Source organism: Plecotus auritus, assembly GCF_963455305.1.
Source record: "Plecotus auritus genome assembly, chromosome: 10".
NCBI classification, from domain to species: Eukaryota; Metazoa; Chordata; class Mammalia; order Chiroptera; family Vespertilionidae; genus Plecotus; species Plecotus auritus.
In genome coordinates, this window is record NC_137785.1 from 28415461 (window position 1) to 28433814 (window position 18354).

Genomic DNA, 18354 nt, shown 5'->3' on the forward strand with positions numbered 1-18354 from the left:
AAGGAATTGTTTTTGTCTGGATATACTTGTGTGTTTATCCATTCACTTGTTGATGGACATTTGAGTTGTGGCCAGTTTGGGTAATAACAAATAAAACTGCTATGAATATTCATTGTACAATTCATTTCTGGATTGTAGGTATTGAGACTACCAAAGCCTTGGCCGGTGTGGCTCAGTGATAGAGTGTCAGTCTGCGCACCGAAGGATTGGGGCGCGTGCTGAAGGCAACGAATCCATGTGTGTCTCTCATATTGATGTTTCTCTTTCTCTCCCCCTCCTGCCTTCCCTCCCAATCTTTCTAAAAATCAGTGGGAAAAAAATCATCAGGTGAGGATTTAAAAAAACAAAAAAATAATATCAAATTGTTTTCCAAAGTGGTTGACCATTTAAAACCCCCTCAGCAATGTATGAGAGTTCTACTTCCTCCACATTTTCTTCAACACTTGCATGGTAATTCTTATAGATGAATAGTGGTATCTCTTTTTGGTTTAAATTTGCATTTCTCTGTTGATTAGTGATGTTGAGCATCTTTTCATGTACCTGTTGGCCATCTGTATATCTTCTGTGGAAAAATGTCTTCAGATCTGCCCATTTTTTATTTGTATTGTTTGTTTTTTTTTTTGCTATTGAGTCATTTGAGTTCTTTATATGTTCTGGATACTAATTCCTTATCAGATATATGATTTGCAGACATGTTCTCCCATTCAGTAGGTTGCCTTTTCATTTTGTTGATGGTTTCCTTTGTTGTGCAGAAGCTTCTTAGTTTGATGTAGTGCCACTTGTTTATTTTTGCTTTTGTTTTCTTTGTTACCAACTGGTATCAAATTAAAAAAATCATTGTCAAGATTGATGTCAAAGAGCTTACCACCTAGGGTGTTTTTTTTGTAGGAATTTTAATAATTTGAGGTCTTATATTCAAGTCCTTAATCCATTTTCGAGTTAATTTTGTGTATGGTGTATTTAGTGGTCCAGTTTTCTCCGTACCATTTACTGAAAAGACTGTCCTTTCTCTGTTGTATATTCTTGGCCCCTTTGTCATAAATTAACTGACTGTATATGTGTGGGCTTATTACTGGGCTCTCTATTCTGTTTCATTGATCTATCTCTCTGTTTTTATGCCAGTACCATACTGTTAAGTAAATTTTTTCACAGTTTACATTCCGTATTGCATTAGTTCAGATGTACAGCACAGTGGTCAATTATACGCTTCACAATGTGCTTCTCCATGCTGCTTTGATTACTATCTTTCACTCATTCTTTATGGGTTGTTTGTTTTCTTTTTATTGAGTTTTGAGAGTTCTTTATATGTTTTGGATACACATCCATCCAGATATGTTATTTAGAAATATATGTACACATATAATACTTTAATAAAAAATATATAAATAAAAGAAAAGAAAAGAAAAGAAAAGAAATATATATTTTTAAATTTTATTGATTATTTTAGAGAGAGATGGAGGGAGAGGGAGAGAGAAACCTTGATGTGGGAGCAAAGCATTGAACGGCTGCCTCATGCAAAACCCCTACTGGGGATCAACCCCACAACCCAGGCATGTGCCCTGACCAGGAATTGAACCTTCTGGTGCACCAGATGATGTCGTTAACTGAGCCACACCAGCCAGGGATAGAAATATTTTCTTCCTGTCTTTGGATTGTTCTTTTTTTTTTTTTAAATAAATCTTTATTGTTCAGATTATTACAGGTGTTCCTCTTTTTTCCCCCCATAGCTCCCCTCCACCTGATTCCCCACCCCACCCCATGCCCTTACCCCCCGCCACTGTCTTCATCCATAGGTGTAAGCTTTTTGTCCAATCTCTTCCCGCACCCCTCACACCCCCTCCCCCCTGAGAATTGTCAGTCCACTCCCTTTCTATGTCCCTGATTCTATTATATTCACCAGTCCACTCTGTTCTTCAGATTTTTTCATTCACTTGATTTTTAGATTCACTTGTTGGTAGGTATGTATTTGATGTCATTTTGTTGTTCATAATTTTTATCTTTACCTTTTTCTTCTTCTTCCTCTTCTTAAAGAACACCTTTCAGCATTTCATGTAATCCTGGTTTGGTGGTGATGAACTCCTTTAGCTTTTTCTTGTCTGTGAAGCTCTTTATCTGACCTTCAACTCTGAATGATAGCTTTGCTGGGTAGAGTAATATTGGTTGTAGGTTCTTGCTGTTCATCACTTTGAATATTTCTTGCCACTCCCTTCTGGCCTGCATAGTTTCTGCCGAGAAATCAGCTGACAGTCGTATGGGTGCTCCCTTGTAGGTAACTAACTGTTTTTCTCTTGCTGCTTTCAAGATTCTCTCTTTGTCTTTTGCCCTTGCCATTTTAATTATGATGTGTGTTGGTGTGGTCCTCTTTGGATTCCTCTTGTATGGGGTTCTGTGTGCTTCCTGAACTTGTAAGTCTATTTCTTTCACCAGATAGGGAAAGTTTTCTGTCATTATTTCTTCTAATAGGTTTTCAATATTTTGCTCTCTCTCTTCTTCTGGCACCCCAAAAATTCGGATGTTGGTATGCTTAAAGTTGTCCCAGAGGCTCCTTACACTATCTTCATATTTTCGGATTTTTTCTTTTTGTTTTTCTGGTTGGGTGTTTTTTGTTTCCTCATATTTCAGATCTTTGGTTTGATTCTTGGGGTCCTTTGATCTACAGTTGAGTTTCTGTATATTCTTTATTTCAGACAGTGTATGCTTAATTTCTGACTGGTCCTTTTCCATTTTTTTGGCATTCTCATTAAGATCCTTAAAGGTCTCACTAAGTTCCTCAGCGGTTTTTAGAAGATTCTTGAGTAACCTTATAAATGTGGTTCTGAACTCTATGTCGTCCATTAGTTTGCTTTCCTCCATTTCTCTCATTCGTGACATGTTTCTTTGTCTCTGCATTTTGCTGCTTCCTTGTGTTGATGGAGTGGCTTTGTGTGGTAGGTGACCTATAAGGGCCAGTAGCTCAGCCTCCCCAATCACCTGAGGAGGACGCTCTTGGTACACCCCTTTGTGGGCTGAGTGCAAAGTCTTGGTGTAGTTAAGCCTTGATTGCTGTTGGTACACTGGGAGGAATTGACCTCCAGGCTAATTGGCTGTGAGGACCCGCTGTGTCTATAATGGAAGAACTGCTGTGCTGGAGACACGCTTATGGTGTAGGACTTGTTTCAGTGGGGCTTTGGTGCTTACTGTGTCTGCCTCTTGAATGTGTCACTTATGGATGTGAGGAGTTGAAATCTGGTGTCTCACACTGACCACTAGGTACACTGGCTTCTGGATCTCCAATGGGGTGCAGGTCAGCTATTGTCTGAGGCCACCCAGCAGGAGCTACAGTGAGAACTACAGTTTTCTCCTCTTTGCTTGGGGTTTGGAGGTTTTGGAGCTGTCTGACCTGGGCTGCAAGTTTGCTAGGTTAAGCTGCGATAGGGCAGGCCATTCATATGCTAAAGCCGCTGCTTGGAGCTTGGGTGGGTTCGTAGATTGTGCAGGGCAGGGTCTCAGTGCGTGACCAGGCTAGGGCGTGGCTAACAGCGATGGCTGCCAGTAAGCTGGCTCTGCGTCTCCGACCATGTCCCCGCGTCCCGCGCCCCAGCACAGTAAACAATTATTCCTGCGCGCAGCCCTGCAAGCAAGCCTCCCTCACTTTCCGACCCCACGGCAGACAGTCCAGCTTCTCCCTGTAGGAGTTTGGGTCCCCCGCATCTCCCCAGAAACTGGAGTTTGGAGTAATCGGGAGCTTGTCTCCCTTCGGGTTGAAAACAGCAGCGCTCCCAGATGCCCGTCGCCAGCCCGATTCGCGCGTCTCCGTACCTCAGCTTTTCAGCGCTTGTGCACCCCTCAATGCTGTTTGCTCTTTCCTTCTAGTTGTAGAACTTCCACTCAGCCAGCATTCCCGTGGTTCTGGGTGATAGACGTTTTGTCTTTTAGTTGTAGTTTTGCAATTGTTGTGCGAGGCAGCAGTTTAGGTGTTTACCTACGCCGCCATCTTGGATCCTCCTCTGTATTGTTCTTAACAGTATGTTTTTAAGAGCAGAAATTTAAAATTTTGATAATGTTTGATTTATCAGTTTTTCCTTTTATGACTTGTATTTTGTCTTTGCAGTCCGCCTCCACCCCCCCACTCTCCCCCCCCCCCCCCCCCCGCTCCCCAAATCTTTGTGTGACAAAGTTATGTTAGCTCTTCAGTGCTTTTAAGAAGATTTTTTGTTTGGTATTTCATACAGATTCTTATTGTTTTTCATATCTGGAAGAATGGTCAGAAATATTTGGTTCATCATTACCAGTGCAGCAATCAAGAGATCAAGTTCTATCAAATTATGTTCTATAAAATAATTTTTCTGAGGATCAAAATTGTGGTTAAGTTTGGAATATTTTCTGAACAGTCATTTGACTATATTTGTCTTATAATTCATGAAATGTTTAAAATTGTACAGGTTTGTGTTAATGATGACCTGGTTGCAAAGAACTTCGCTTGTTATGTATCACCCATGGAGAATAAAAACCTTGATTCTTTAGAGAAACCAAGATTGAGTATAAAGTCAGCATCCTTTCCCAATAAACTCAATCCAGCACTTAGTCTTTGGCCAATGTTTTTGCAAGGAAAAGATTCTCAAGGAATGGAAAGTGAGTAACTCCTCACCAGTATGTTTCCTTTAAACTGTCTTATTTATAGAGATCTTAGTGTGTTTGTTTTTTTTTAAATCTTTATTGTTGAAAGTATTACATATGTCTCCCTTTTCCCCCCATTGACCCCTTCTAGCTCTCCCCTCCCCCCATCTGAATCTTAGTGTTTTGATATAAGTTGTTGTATAGATGTTTCCCTATAGAGAGACAGGGACTTGAACTCTGAATTTAATACTTTAATTATATACCTAGTGAGTGTGTTACAAGTTTTGAGGTCCTAAAGCTGCTACAGTTTGTTTTTATGAGAACAGGAAAAAACGATTCTCAATTTCTTATTAACGTGGAATTATGTTTTCAGGAGTCCGTCCATGTGTTCATAATTCAGAGATACTGCCAAAACAAGGTTTTGTTTGTTGACAGTTTTAGATACTTTTTAAAAGAACTAGTTAATAGCATGAACATATGAGAAAAGTCAGTCATGGACAATGGAAACACTTCACCTGTTTCTACATTCAGTTTTCTTTAGTCCTTCACATCTTTCCTGCTGAGGAGCAATGTCACCTATAACCTTACTAGTAAAAGTGAGAGCAGAAGTATGTAAAAGAATTCACATTTGTATTTTGGGTTTAATTTCATGCTTTAATCCTGAAATATATTATTTCTGTCAGAGTCACATGGTTTAACTTTTCTGGCGCAGTCTCTCCAGCATTCGTGGCCCAAGCATGTTGTGAGTGATCCAGGGCCAACAGCTACTATCCGGGGTAAGTTCTACTTGCTTGCTTCTTTTCAGAGGCAGCACAAAACAACCCTCTTAGTGGTCTGAAGATAATAAGGGTTGTTTAGAAGGGCTATGGTAATTCTCTCCTTTCTTAATTTAATGGAACCAGTTTGTGATGTCTTGCTGACAAAGATAATTTGCCTTGCAAATTAGTCGATGTTCAATCCATACTTACAGGATTTGATTATAATGTAAGGAACATTACAGGCACTTGTTCATGTAGAACTGATTTATTCCAGCCCAGATATAGATCAGTGATTATTATTTATCCTCAGAGTATACATATGTATATATGATTGATTTTTATTTTAAGTAATAGGATACATAACAATAAGAAAGAGACCTTTATGAGAGCAGAAATTCCCAATCTTTAATTTCATATCTTTAAGATATTAAATTGTTGGACATGGGTGAAATCTGCCAGCATCTTTGATGCTTGGCTCACCCTGTGGTAATTCCTACACAATTTTGCTACTATATTGGGTGTATACATACTTGTGGATATAATATTTCATATGCATCCATAGTAAATCTCAACTAAGTTAAAGCTTTAGTCAACTAAAATATTCCCTATACTTAAAATTATTTCTAATTAGTTTGGTAATGTTCATCATAGAAAATTACAGTAATCAAAATTTCAAATACCTGTCATTTTTATAACTACTTATTAAAATTTTAGAGTCCTTTTTCCAAAAGTTTTCCAGATGTGAGGGTGTGAATACAATTTTTATTTTCCAGAAATGGGATCCTACCATATATACCTCTGTGTAGTGTTTTTCACTTAATATATGGCTGAACTTCTTTCTAGGTCAAATGTGTCCAGTATAACATGGGTTTAAGGATATGGGCTCTGACATGAGACTGTTGGGATATCAGTCCCACTGCCTCCTCTGTGACGTGGGGAGGCATTATTTCTGTTGCATTGAATTGGTTAGGTTGGTCATTCATGTACAGAGTTCACTTGGCCTAGCACCTGCAGCCCTGCCCCAGATACTGATCTGCCTCCTGTAGGGGTCTTAAATGAGAATTGCTGCTGAAAGGAGCCTCTGGTGGGAATGTATTCTTTTCATTTGTGTTTCTTTCATTTTCATTGAAACAGGGAAAATACAAGGCATTTACATCTTGTTTAATCATTGCACAGCTTTCTATTGTGTGAATATGTCATTATTATTCTAAGTAGCCCCAGATTGCTGGACAGTCATTGTTTCCTGTTGTTCTGTATTACATCAGTGTTGGAATCAACTATGCATGTCTTTGAAAAGGAAAAAGTTGATAGTAAACAAAATGTGAGATTTTACTGGATTGTCATGTAAAAACAAAATTATTAGCCCGGTTGGCATGACTCAGTGGTTGAGCGTTGACTTATGAACCGGGAAGTCACGGTTCGATTCCTGATCAGGGCACATGCCCAGGTTGTGGGCTTGATCCCTTATTATGGGAGGTGCAGAAGGCAGCCAGATCAATGATTCTCTCTCATCATCAATGTTTCTATCTCTCTCTCCCTCTCCTTTCCTGTCTGAAATTAATAAAAATATTAAAAATAAATAAAAACCATAAAAAACACAAAATTATTAAGTGTTACTTATCTAAGCAAAGATTTATTTTTCCTTATAATCATTGTGATTAATTTTTGCTATTTCTCTTTAAAGTTGCCTTATATTACTTTTCAATCAAAGTTTAATATTTTTTTAATACTTGGTTAAATAATCAAATAATACAGAAAGGCTATAATAAAAAGTAATTTCCTCTTGTCCAGCATATTCTCATCCCAAGCTGTCTTCTTAGCCATTTATTTTGGCAGTTATCTACAAATCTTAAAATAACTCTGGTTAGATCTGAAGATGGCAACCGGCAGGAAGATAGTGAGGGAGAGAGTGTGAGAGAGTGAGGGAGCGATAGAGGAGTGTGTGGTGTGTGTGTGTATGAGCTAGGGACAGTTAGATCCTGTAGGTCTTCCAAGGGGCTGCCAAACTGGGCAGTCTTAGATGGCGAAGCCCCGCTGACACTCTGGGGGTGGCCAGCACGGGCACAGAGACCATGCCATCTTGAAAAACAGAGCTGCTTGAGACTAGGATCCTGGCCTCAGCACCACCCAGTCTGGTTTCAGACGCAAACCAGGACCTTGCAGCCATGGGGGACAGAGACCTGTGACAACAGCTGCAGACGCATAGACACCAAGAATCCAGACATCCCGTTCGCAGATTTCTGTAAGTCACAGAGCCCCTTCCCCTCCCCACAGGCTCACGGCAATGCCATAGGAACGGCTAGACCGCCCCCCCACCCCCGCCTCGCACAGGGCCACAGCTCCGCTATAGGAATTTGAGCCTGGGTGCTCGCGGACACTGGGAATCTGTTCCTCGCAATGCAATCGGGCAACCAAACCCCATGCCCACACAGGACAACAGTGCCACCTGACTTCAATTTTGGGCAAGTGTACACGGAAGTCTGTTTTCCGCAGTGCAAGAATGGACCTCCTGCCGACACAGTGCTACTGTGCAACCTGGTCCCCCAAGCAGACCTGGTACCCTGATTCTCCGCATGAGAGGCAGCACTGAGCACCATTGACGACTCTGTTTCTCATTGTGTGTGCCTGGGATCCCTGATTCCCAGTGCATTCAGACTAAGAGCCAGTGACTCCAATTCTTGATGCATGCACATACAGTGACCGTGATTCTAGGCACGAGGCCACACCAAGTAACAGAGACTCTTGATGCTCGATTCTTGGTGTGGGCACAGGGGGACTCTGACTCCTGGCACATGCTAGGGGACTCTGATTTTCGACACATGCCAGCAGGGCCTCTTTTTCATCGTGGCACAGGTGGGGTTCCTGATTCTAGGTGCACGCACGAGGCCTCACTGAGTGCTGGTGACTCTGATCCTGGGTGAGCGTGGCTCCCACCAACCCACGGCAGCCACACATCTTGGTGTCGGAGCTCTTCAGTGACACTCGGGTGGTGCGAAGCTCCCACTGCACACGGCCCAGGCCCACGCAACTCAACGTTTGAACCTTCTAGTGATAATCAGAATGGGGAGACAACGACACAATCCCCAGAGGAAAGAAAATGAGGAATCACCAAGAAAGGAAATAAGTGAAACGGAAGCATGCAACATAACAGAAAAAGAATTCAGAGTAATGGTCGTACAGTTCATACACCACATGGACGAGAAAATCAACAACCTATGCAAACATCAGGAAGAAATCAAAAGTGATATAGCTACAATCAAAAACACCATGGAAGGTTTCAACAGTAGACTAGAAGAAGCGGAGGACCGAATTAGTAAGTTAAAAGATAAGGTAGAGAAACAAGCCCAATCTGAACAGCAACTGGAGAAAAAAATTAAAAAGCAGGAGAGCCTAAGGGAGCTTTGGGACATCATGAAACGAAGTAACATACATATAATAGGGCTTCCAGAAGGACAAGAAGAGCAGCAAGGATAAGAAAATCTATTTGAAGAAATAATGATAGAAAACTTCCCAGATATGGGGAAGAAAAAAGATACACAAGTACAGAGAGTTCCAAGCAAGATGAATCCCAAGAGACCCACACCGAGACATGTCATAGTTACAATGGCAAATGTTAATGACCAAGAGAATCTTAAAGGCTGCAAGAGAGAGAGAGAGAGAGAGAGAGAGAGAGAGAGAGAGAGAGAGAGATACCTACAAAGGATCCCCCATCAGATTATCAAATGATTTCTCAACAGAAACACATCAAGCTAGAAGGGAATGGAAGGAGGTATACAGAGTGATGCAAAGCAGAGGACTGAATCCAAAAATACTCTATCCAGCAAGACTAACAATAAAAATTGAACAGGAAATCAGGAGCTTCGCAGACAAAAAAAGGCTAAGGGGGTTTATCACTACCAAGTCAGCAATTCAAGAAATGCTAAAGGGAATGCTGTAAAAAGAAGAAATAGAAAGGGAGGAAGGAACGCAGGCATAAAGTACAGAAATGGCTACAAACAAGTACCTATCAATAATAACATTAAACGTAAATGGATTAAATGCTCCAATCAAAAGAAATCGAGTGAGTGAATGGATAAGAAAACATGACCCATATATATATATGCTGTTTACAGGAGACCCACCTCAGAACAAGGGACTCACACAGACTGAAAGTGAAGGGATGGAAAAATATCTATCAGGCAAATGGAAATGAAAAAAAAGCTGGGATAGCAATACTTATATCTGACAAAATAGACCTCAAAATGAAGGCCATAACAAGAGATAAGGAAGGTCACTTCATAATACTAAAGGGATCGATACAACAAGAGGATATAACTCTGGTAAACATTTATGCACCCAATGCAGGAGCACCCAAATACATAAAAAAACTTCTGGAAGATGTCAGGGGAGAGATTGACAGCAACACAATCATAGTAGGAGACTTTAATACCCCATTAACATCACTGGATAAATCCTCTAGACAAAAAATTAGCAAAGAAACACCAATTCTAAACAACTCACTACATCAGATGGACTTAATTGACATCTTTAGAACATTCCACTCCAAAACTACAGAATATACTTTCTTCTCAAATGCACATGGGACATTTTCAAAGATAGACCACATATTGAGACACAGGCAAAGTCTCTCCAAATTCAAGAGGATTGAAATCATATCAGGCATCTTCTCAGATCACAATGCCATAAAATTAGAAATCAACTACAGTAAAAACAATCACAAAAATCCAAATACTTGGAGGCTGACTAGCACGCTATTAAACAATGAGTGGGTTACCAAAGAGATCAAAGAAGAAATAAAACACATCCTGGAAACAAATGACAATGAAAATACAACAATCCAAAATCTTTGAGACACAGTGAAAGCAGTCCTGAGAGGGAAGTTCATAGCATTACAGGCCTACCTCAAAAAAACAAGAAAAACTGGTAATAAACCATCTAACTCTGCAATTTGAAGAATTAGGAAGAGAGCAACAAGAAAAGCCCAGTGTGAGCAGAAGGAAGGAAATAATAAAGATCAGAGTGGAAATAAATGACATAAGAGATAAAATAAAACAAAACAAAATAATACAAAAGATCAATGAAACCAAAGGCTGGTTCTTTGAAAGGATAAACAAGATTGATGAACCTCTAGCCAGGCTCACCAAGAAGCAGAGAGAGAGGACCCAAATAAAATCAGAAACAAAAGAGGTGAAATAACAACAGACCCAACAGAAATACAAAGAATCATAAAAAAATGCTATGCGCAACTCTACTCCAACAAACTGGTCAACCTAGAAAAAATGGACATATTCCTAAAAAAATATGACCTTCCAAAACTCAACCAGGAGGAATAAAAAAATCTGAATAAGCCGATAGCTATGGAGGAAATTGAAGCAGTAATAAAAAAATTTCCAACAAACAGAAGCCCTGGACCAGATAGCTTCACAGGGGAGTTTTATCAAACATTCAAAGAAGAAATAAAACCTATCTTCCTCAGACTATTCAAAAAAATTCAAGAGGAAGGAGCACTTCCAAGCTCTTTCTACAAAGCCAGCACTACCCTAATCCCAAAACCAGATAAAAATAATACAAAGAAAGAGAATTACAGGCCAATATTTCTCATGAACATAGATGCCAAAATCCTCAACAAAATTCTAGCAAATCAAATCCAGCATTACATTAGAAAGATCATACACCATGACCAAATGGGATTTATTCCAGGGATACAAGGATGGTACAACATCCACATACCAATAAATGTGATACACCATATAAACAAACAGAGTTAAAAACCATATAATCATAGCCATTGATGCAGAAAAAGCATTTGACAAAAATCCAACACCCTTTCTTGATAAAAACTCTCAGCAAGGTGGGAATAGAAGGATCATACCTCAACATAATAGAAGCCATATATGGCAAACCCACAGCCAACATCATACTCAAAGGGCAAAAACTAAGACCATTTTTCCTAAGAACAGGGACAAGACAGGGATGCCCACTCTCACCACTCCTGTTCAACATAGTACTGGCAGTACTAGCCATTGCGATCAGACAAGAAGAAGAAATAAAAGGCATCCAAATTGGAAAAGAAGAAGTAAAACTGTCCTTATTTGCAGATGACATGATATTGTACGTAGAACACCGCAAAGACTCCATCAAAAAACTACTAGACTTAATAAATGAATTCGGTAATGTAGCAGGATACAAAATTAACACCCAGAAGTCTATGGCTTTTCTATACACCAATAATGAACTCACAGAAAGAGAAATTTAAAAACAAAACCCATTTACCATTGCAACAAAAAAATTAAGAAACCTAGGGATAAACTTAACCAAGGAGACAAAGGACCTGTACTCAGAAAATTTCAGGACGCCAAAAAAAGAGATAGAGGAAGACATGAACAAATGGAAGAATATACCATGTTCATGGATTGGTAGAATCAACATCATTAAAATGTCCGTACTATCCAAAGCAATCTATAAATTCAATGCAATCCCCATTAAAATACCAATGGCATACTTCAAAGACCTAGAACAAATTCTCCAAAAATTCATCTGGAATAAAAAAAGACCCCGAATAGCTGCAGCAATCTTGAGAAAGAAGAACAATGTTGGAGGGTTCATAATACCAGATATCAAGCTATACTACAAAGCAACTGTTCTCAAAACCGCCTGGTACTGGCACAAGAACAGACATATAGACCAATGGAACAGAACAGAGAACCCAGAAATTGACACAAGCCAGTATGCTCAATTAATATTTGACAAAGGAGGCAAGAGCATACAATGGAGACAAGACAGTCTCCTCAGTAAATGGTGTTGGGAAAACTGGACAGATATTTGCAAAAAAAAAAAAATGAAATTAGACCACAAACTTACACCATACACAAAAATAAAGTCAAAATGGATAAAGGACTTAAACATAAGATGGGAAACCATAAAAATCTTAGAGGAAGCCATAGGCAACAAAATTGCAGACATTTGTCGTAGCAATATCTTTACCGATACAGCTCCTAGGGCAAGAGAGACTAAGGAGAAAATAAACAAATGGGACTACATCAAAATAAAAAGCTTTTGCACAGCAAAAGAAACCATCAACAAAACAACAAGAAAGCCCACTGCATGGGAGAACATATTTGCCAATGTTATCTCCGATAAGGGTTTAATCTCCAACATTTACAGGGAACTTATACAACTTAACAAAAGGAAGATAAACACTCCAATCAAAAAATGGGCAAAGGACCTAAATAGATACTTTTCAAAAGAGGACATTCAGAAAGCCAAGAGACATATGAAAACATGCTCAAAGTCACTAATCATCTGAGAGATGCAAATCAAAACACCAATGAGGTACCATCTCACACCTGTCAGAACGGCTATCACCTACAAATCAACAAATGACAAGTGCTGGAGAGGATGCGGAGAAAAAGGAACCCTTCTTCACTGCTGGTGGGAATGCAGACTGGTGCAGCCACTGTGGAAAACAGTATGGTGTTTCCTCAAAAAATTAAAAATGGAACTGCCATTTGACCCAGTAATACCACTTCTAGGAATATATCCCAAGAAAACAGAAACACCAATCAGAAAGGATACATGCACCCCTATGTTCATAGCAGCACAATTTACAATAACTAAGATTTGGAAACAGCCTAAATGCCCATCAGCAGATGAATAGGTTAGAAAACTGTGGTACATCTACACAATGGAATACTACACTGCTATAAAAAAGAAGGAATTCTTACCATTTGCAACAGCAAGGATGTATCTGGAGAGCATTATGCTAAGTGAAATAAGCCAGTCAGTGAAAGATAAATACATGATCTCACTCATTTATGGATAATAAAGAACATTACAAACTGTTGAACAAAAATAGAAGCAAAGAAGCATTGAACAGACTGTCAAACTACAGTGGGAAGGTAGGGAAGGGTTGGGGGGGTAAGAGAACTACCGAAGGTGTTGTATGCATGCATATTAGCACAACCAACAGACGCAAGACACTAGGGGTGGGGGGACGAGGGCAAGTGCCGGCGGGTAGGGGAGGCCGAGGGGAGAAGGGTGGGGGGTTGGAGGGGTGGGGGGGTGGGCAAAGGAGACATATGTACTACTATTTGTAATACCTTAAATTAAATGAAAATAAATTTAAAAACTCTGATTAGTTTATTCTTTTTAGGTTTATCAGTTCTAAATATGGTCTTGACATCTATGACAGATGAGCTTTCATTCCCCTAATCCACAAATATTTATTCATCAGAATGTCATGAAGTGTTCTAGCTGGTTTGGCTTAGTGGATAGAGCATTGGCCCAAGTACTGAAGGTTCCCGGGTTCAATTCCGGTCCCTTGACATGTACCTTGTTTACAAGCTGGGAGGCAACCAATCGATGTCTCTCTCTCACATCTGTGTTTCTCTCTGTGTCTCTTCTCTGGCCAGTGTGGTTCAGAGGTTGAGTGTCAACCTATGAACCACGAGGTCACAGTTCGATTCCCAATCAGGGCACATGCCCAGGTTGTGGGTTTGATCCCAACTGGGGGACATGCAGGAGGCAGATGATCGATGATTCTCTCTCATCATTGATGTTTCTATCCCCCTCACCCTTCCTCTCTGAAATCAATAAAAAAATATTTTTTAAAAATTAAAACTGCCTATGACCTAGTTATTCCACTTCTGGGAATTTATCCAAAAGAAACCCAAAACACTAATTTGAGAGAATATTTGTATTCCTATGTTCATTGCGGTGTTATTTACAACTAGAGGCCCAGTGCACAAAGTGCGTGCATGGGGGGGGGGTTGTCCCTCAGCCCAGCCTGCACCCTCTCCAATCTGGGACATCCCTCTCACAATCTGGGACTGCTGGCTCCTAACCACTTGCCTGCCTGTTTGCCTGATTGCCCCTAACCACTCTGCCTGCCAGCCTGATAGCCCCCTAACCACCCCCCTGCTGGCCTGATTGATGCCTAACTGCTCCCCGGCCGGCATGATCGCCCCCAACTGCCTTCCCCTGCAGGGCTGAGGGAACTGGGGGACTCTGGCTGGATGAGGCAGGGCTGAGGGGACTGGGATACTCCAGCTGGATGAGGTGGGGCTGAGGGGACTGGGCGCTGCCATCTTGTGGCTGTGGGCGCGCCATCTTGCGACAGTCAATTAGCATATTCTCTCTTTATTGGCTGTGGGCACCGCCATCTTGTGAGGATGTAATGGTCAATTAATATATTTCCTCTTTATTAGTTAGGATAACCAGGATATGGAAGCAGGTCAAGTGTCCATCTGTAGGTGAGTGGATAAAAAAGCTGTGGTACATTTACACAATGGAATACTACGCTGCCATAAAAAGGAAGAAAATGTTACCCTTTGTGACAGCATGGATGGACCTGGAGAACATTATGCTAAGTGAAATAAGCCAGTCAGAGAAAGGTGGCAAGTACCATATGATTTCAGTCATATGTGGAATCTAATGAACGAAATGAACTAACAAGCAAAATTGAGACAGACTCATAGAGAGGAGACTTATAGCTTCAGGGTGAGGGGTGCGGGGCTTGGTGGTGGGTGTGGAGGGATTGAGCAAAACAAGAGAAAAAACTCATGGACACGGACAACAGGGTGATGATAGCTGTGGGGGTGGATGGAGAGGTGGAGAGGTGGAGAAGGGTAAAGGGGATAAATGGTGATGGAAGGAGACTTGACGTGGGTGGTAAACACTGTACAGAGAGGATATGTTGTGGAATTGTGCACCTGAAACCTGTATAATTTTGTTAACAATAAATAAGTGCAATAAAAAGAAAAAAAAACACAAAAAAATTAGTCAGTGTATACACGTGAGTATACAGTTTTTCCCAGTATACATTATTTTATATTTGTGGTGATACATCTCCTATGTAGATTTCTAGAAAAAGGACTTCTGGGTTAAAGAATGATTTTATTAGAACACTGGAGGCCCAGTGCATGAATTTGTGCATGGATGGGGTTCCTCGGCCTGGCCGGTGATCGGGGCTGATTGGGCGGCGGGGGAGGGGGGCAGTCTGCTAGGGGGAGAGACTGTGGGAGGTTGGACCCAGCAGCAAGCTAACCCACGGCCAATTCCGCGAGGAATAGGGCTCCCTCCTCTCTCCTGTCTGGGTCCGGGGTGCAGGTGAACCAGATTCGGGGCTGTCAGGGCCTCAGCAGCAAGGTTTGGGTCAGTGCGTGTCATAGCTACTGGCCGGTCATCTTGTCGTTCAGTTGTAATGGTCGCTTAGGCTTTTGTATGTATAGATTGCCAGGTGCTTGTGTATAGGTGCCATATCATCCTGAAGTCCCACTGGGAATATAGAGAGATTGTGCCTATTTTTGCCCACAGCCTCACCAGCAGAGGGTATTCCAAGTCTTTGCGGTTTTTTCAGTCTGCAAGTAAAAAATAGTATCTTAGATTAGTTTCCATTTCTCCTCTTATAAGTGCCACCTATGATTTTGTAAAAAGCCATGTATATTTATTGTGGTTAAATATGTATGCTGTTGCAAAAGGTAAGATTTCCTTTTTTATGGCTGCCTAGTATTCTATTGTGTAAATGTACCACAGCTTTTTTATCTACTCACCTACTGATGGGCACTTGGGCTGCTTCCAAGATCTTGGCTATTGTAAATAATGCTGCAGTGAATATACAGAATATGTTGATACATAACAACACACTAAGTAAATGTTGGTTATTAGTAGTATTATTGCACTACTGGTTTATTTTACTTTTTCCTCAAGTACATATGTTAATAGTTTATACTATTAACTATTAGTTCGAATCCCAGTCAGGGCACATAACCTAGATTGTGGGTTTGATCCCTAGTCAGGGAGCATATGGGAGGAGCCACTCGATGTTTCTCTCCCTTCCTCTTTCTCTAAAATCAATTAAAAACATCTTCAGGTGAGGATTAAGAAGATAGTACTTAATTTTCTTCTGATTTCTGACTCTGTTGATTATTCTTTTGTAAGTTCTTACTATGTCCTGTTGATTGACTTTTTAGATTTTCTCTTTATCTTGATATTCTGTAGTTTATTTAAAATATATTTAAGAGTGGATGGTTCAATATTCATTTATTAACACTTGAATTTTTCAATTACAGAATTCATGTTTAACATGAATTTCTGAAAAGTATTAAATTTTAATGTTTTCAAAGATTTTTTCCCTACCTCTCTTCCTGAATCTATTGGCCATAAAGTAGTGTGTGTTTTTTATTATCCTTTTCTAGCTTCTTTTTTGAATTTTTAATTTCTCTGAACTGATTTCTGAGTTTTCTTAATTTAATTCTTTAAATTTCCATTTTTCTCTTTGCTTCTAGTTCAGTATTTACTTCATCTTTTGAGTTTTCAATTTTATGACTATTTCTTACTGCTTTGAATTTTACTGGTTCTTCTTTAAGTGTGCCTGTTTCATATCCATCTGTTTTGTTTAATGTATACTATTTCTTCTTTTATCTCTTGGATATTTTCAATAGATTTATATAGGAGTTCTTTTTAGACTGCTGTTTTATCTCCATTTCCTCATGTGTGAAGCTCCACCTCCTTGCAGACCTTTGTGAGGTGGTATTTTTTTTTTTTACATTTATGATGGCATCAAACTATTGATTTTTAGATAGAGTGGAAGGGATGAGGAGAGGTAAAGAGAAACAACGATGTGAGAGAGACACATCGATTGGTTGCCTCCTGAATGCACCCTCACTGGGCCTGGGGATTGAGCCTGCAATCCAGTTTCATGCCCTTGACCAGAATCCAACCTGGGACTTTCAATCTGTGGAGTGACAATCTATCCACTGAGCCAAACCGGCCAGGGATATACCTTGTCATTTAATTTGTGTTTCTCTTATTAATACTTAGAGTAAACACTTCCCCAGAATTGCTCTGTAATACTCTAATAAATGATTGCTGGGTTGAATTTCTTTTGTTCTTCTTTTCTTTGAAGTCACATCTTAATTTTTACCCAGCTTAATTATCCATATTACTCACTAAACAAATTTTGTCACTTTTCAAAAGTCAGATTTAGTCCTGGAGGATAAATATATTTAAAAGAGTCTTCTTCAGAAATTTGCCACTTCCTGGTCATTCAAATTCAGCTTTTTTCTACCCATTGTGCTATTAAGAAGTGAAATGCACAATTATCCCAAACCGTTGCTGAACTGAGTTATAATTGGTGTTCCAGTTGTTGCTATATTTTTATTTATTTATTTATTTTATTTTAATAAATCTTTATTCAGATTATTACAATTGTTTCTCCTTTCCCCCCCATAGCTCCCCTCCACCCAATTCCCACCCCATCTCCTGCCCTTACCTCCCCCCCACTGTCCTCATCCATAGGTGTATGATTTTTGTCCAGTCTCTTCATGAACCCCCCATACCCCTTTCCCCCTGAGAATTATCAGCCCACTCCCTTTCTATGCCCCTGATTCTATTATATTCACCAGATTATTCTGTTCCTCAGGTTTTTAATTCACTTGATTTTTAGGTTCACTTGTTGATAGATATGTATTTGTTGTTCATAATTTTTATCTTTACTTTTTTCTTCTTCCTCTTCTTTAAGAATACCTTTCAGCATTTCATATAATACTGGTTTGCCGAAACCGGTTTGGCTCAGTGGATAGAGCGTCGGCCTGCGGACTGAAGGGTCCCGGGTTCGATTCCGGTCAAGGGCATGTACCTTGGTTGCGGGCACATCCCCAGTGGGAGGTGTGCAGGAGGCAGCTGATCGATGTTTCTCTCTCATCGATGTTTCTAACTCTCTATCCCTCTCCCTTCCTCTCTGTAAAAAATCAATAAAATATATTTAAAAAAAAAATACTGGTTTGGTGGTGATGAACTCCTTTAGCTTTTCCTTATCTGTGAAGCTTTTTATCTGCCCTTCAATTCTGAATGATAGCTTTGCTGGGTAGAGTAATCTTGGTTGTAGGTTCTTGCTATTCATCACATTGAAAATTTCTTGCCACTCCCGTCTGGCCTGCATAGTTTCTGTTGAGAAATCAGCTGACAGTCGTATGGGTGCTCCCTTGTAGGTAACTAACTG

At 40.1% G+C, this 18354-nt stretch overlaps 1 protein-coding gene across 1 annotated transcript in view; it reads left to right on the top strand.

The window, feature by feature from the left end:
- TDRD12 (tudor domain containing 12) overlaps positions 1-18354 on the top strand; it is a gene marked incomplete at its 5' end in the record, with an annotated part of 114500 nt that overhangs the window by 32441 nt on the left and 63705 nt on the right. Inside the window, one exon of the mRNA XM_080644450.1 lies at positions 4422-4611. Coding sequence (XP_080500576.1) covers positions 4422-4611 — 190 coding nt within the window. The remainder of the gene's footprint in view (positions 1-4421; positions 4612-18354) is intronic.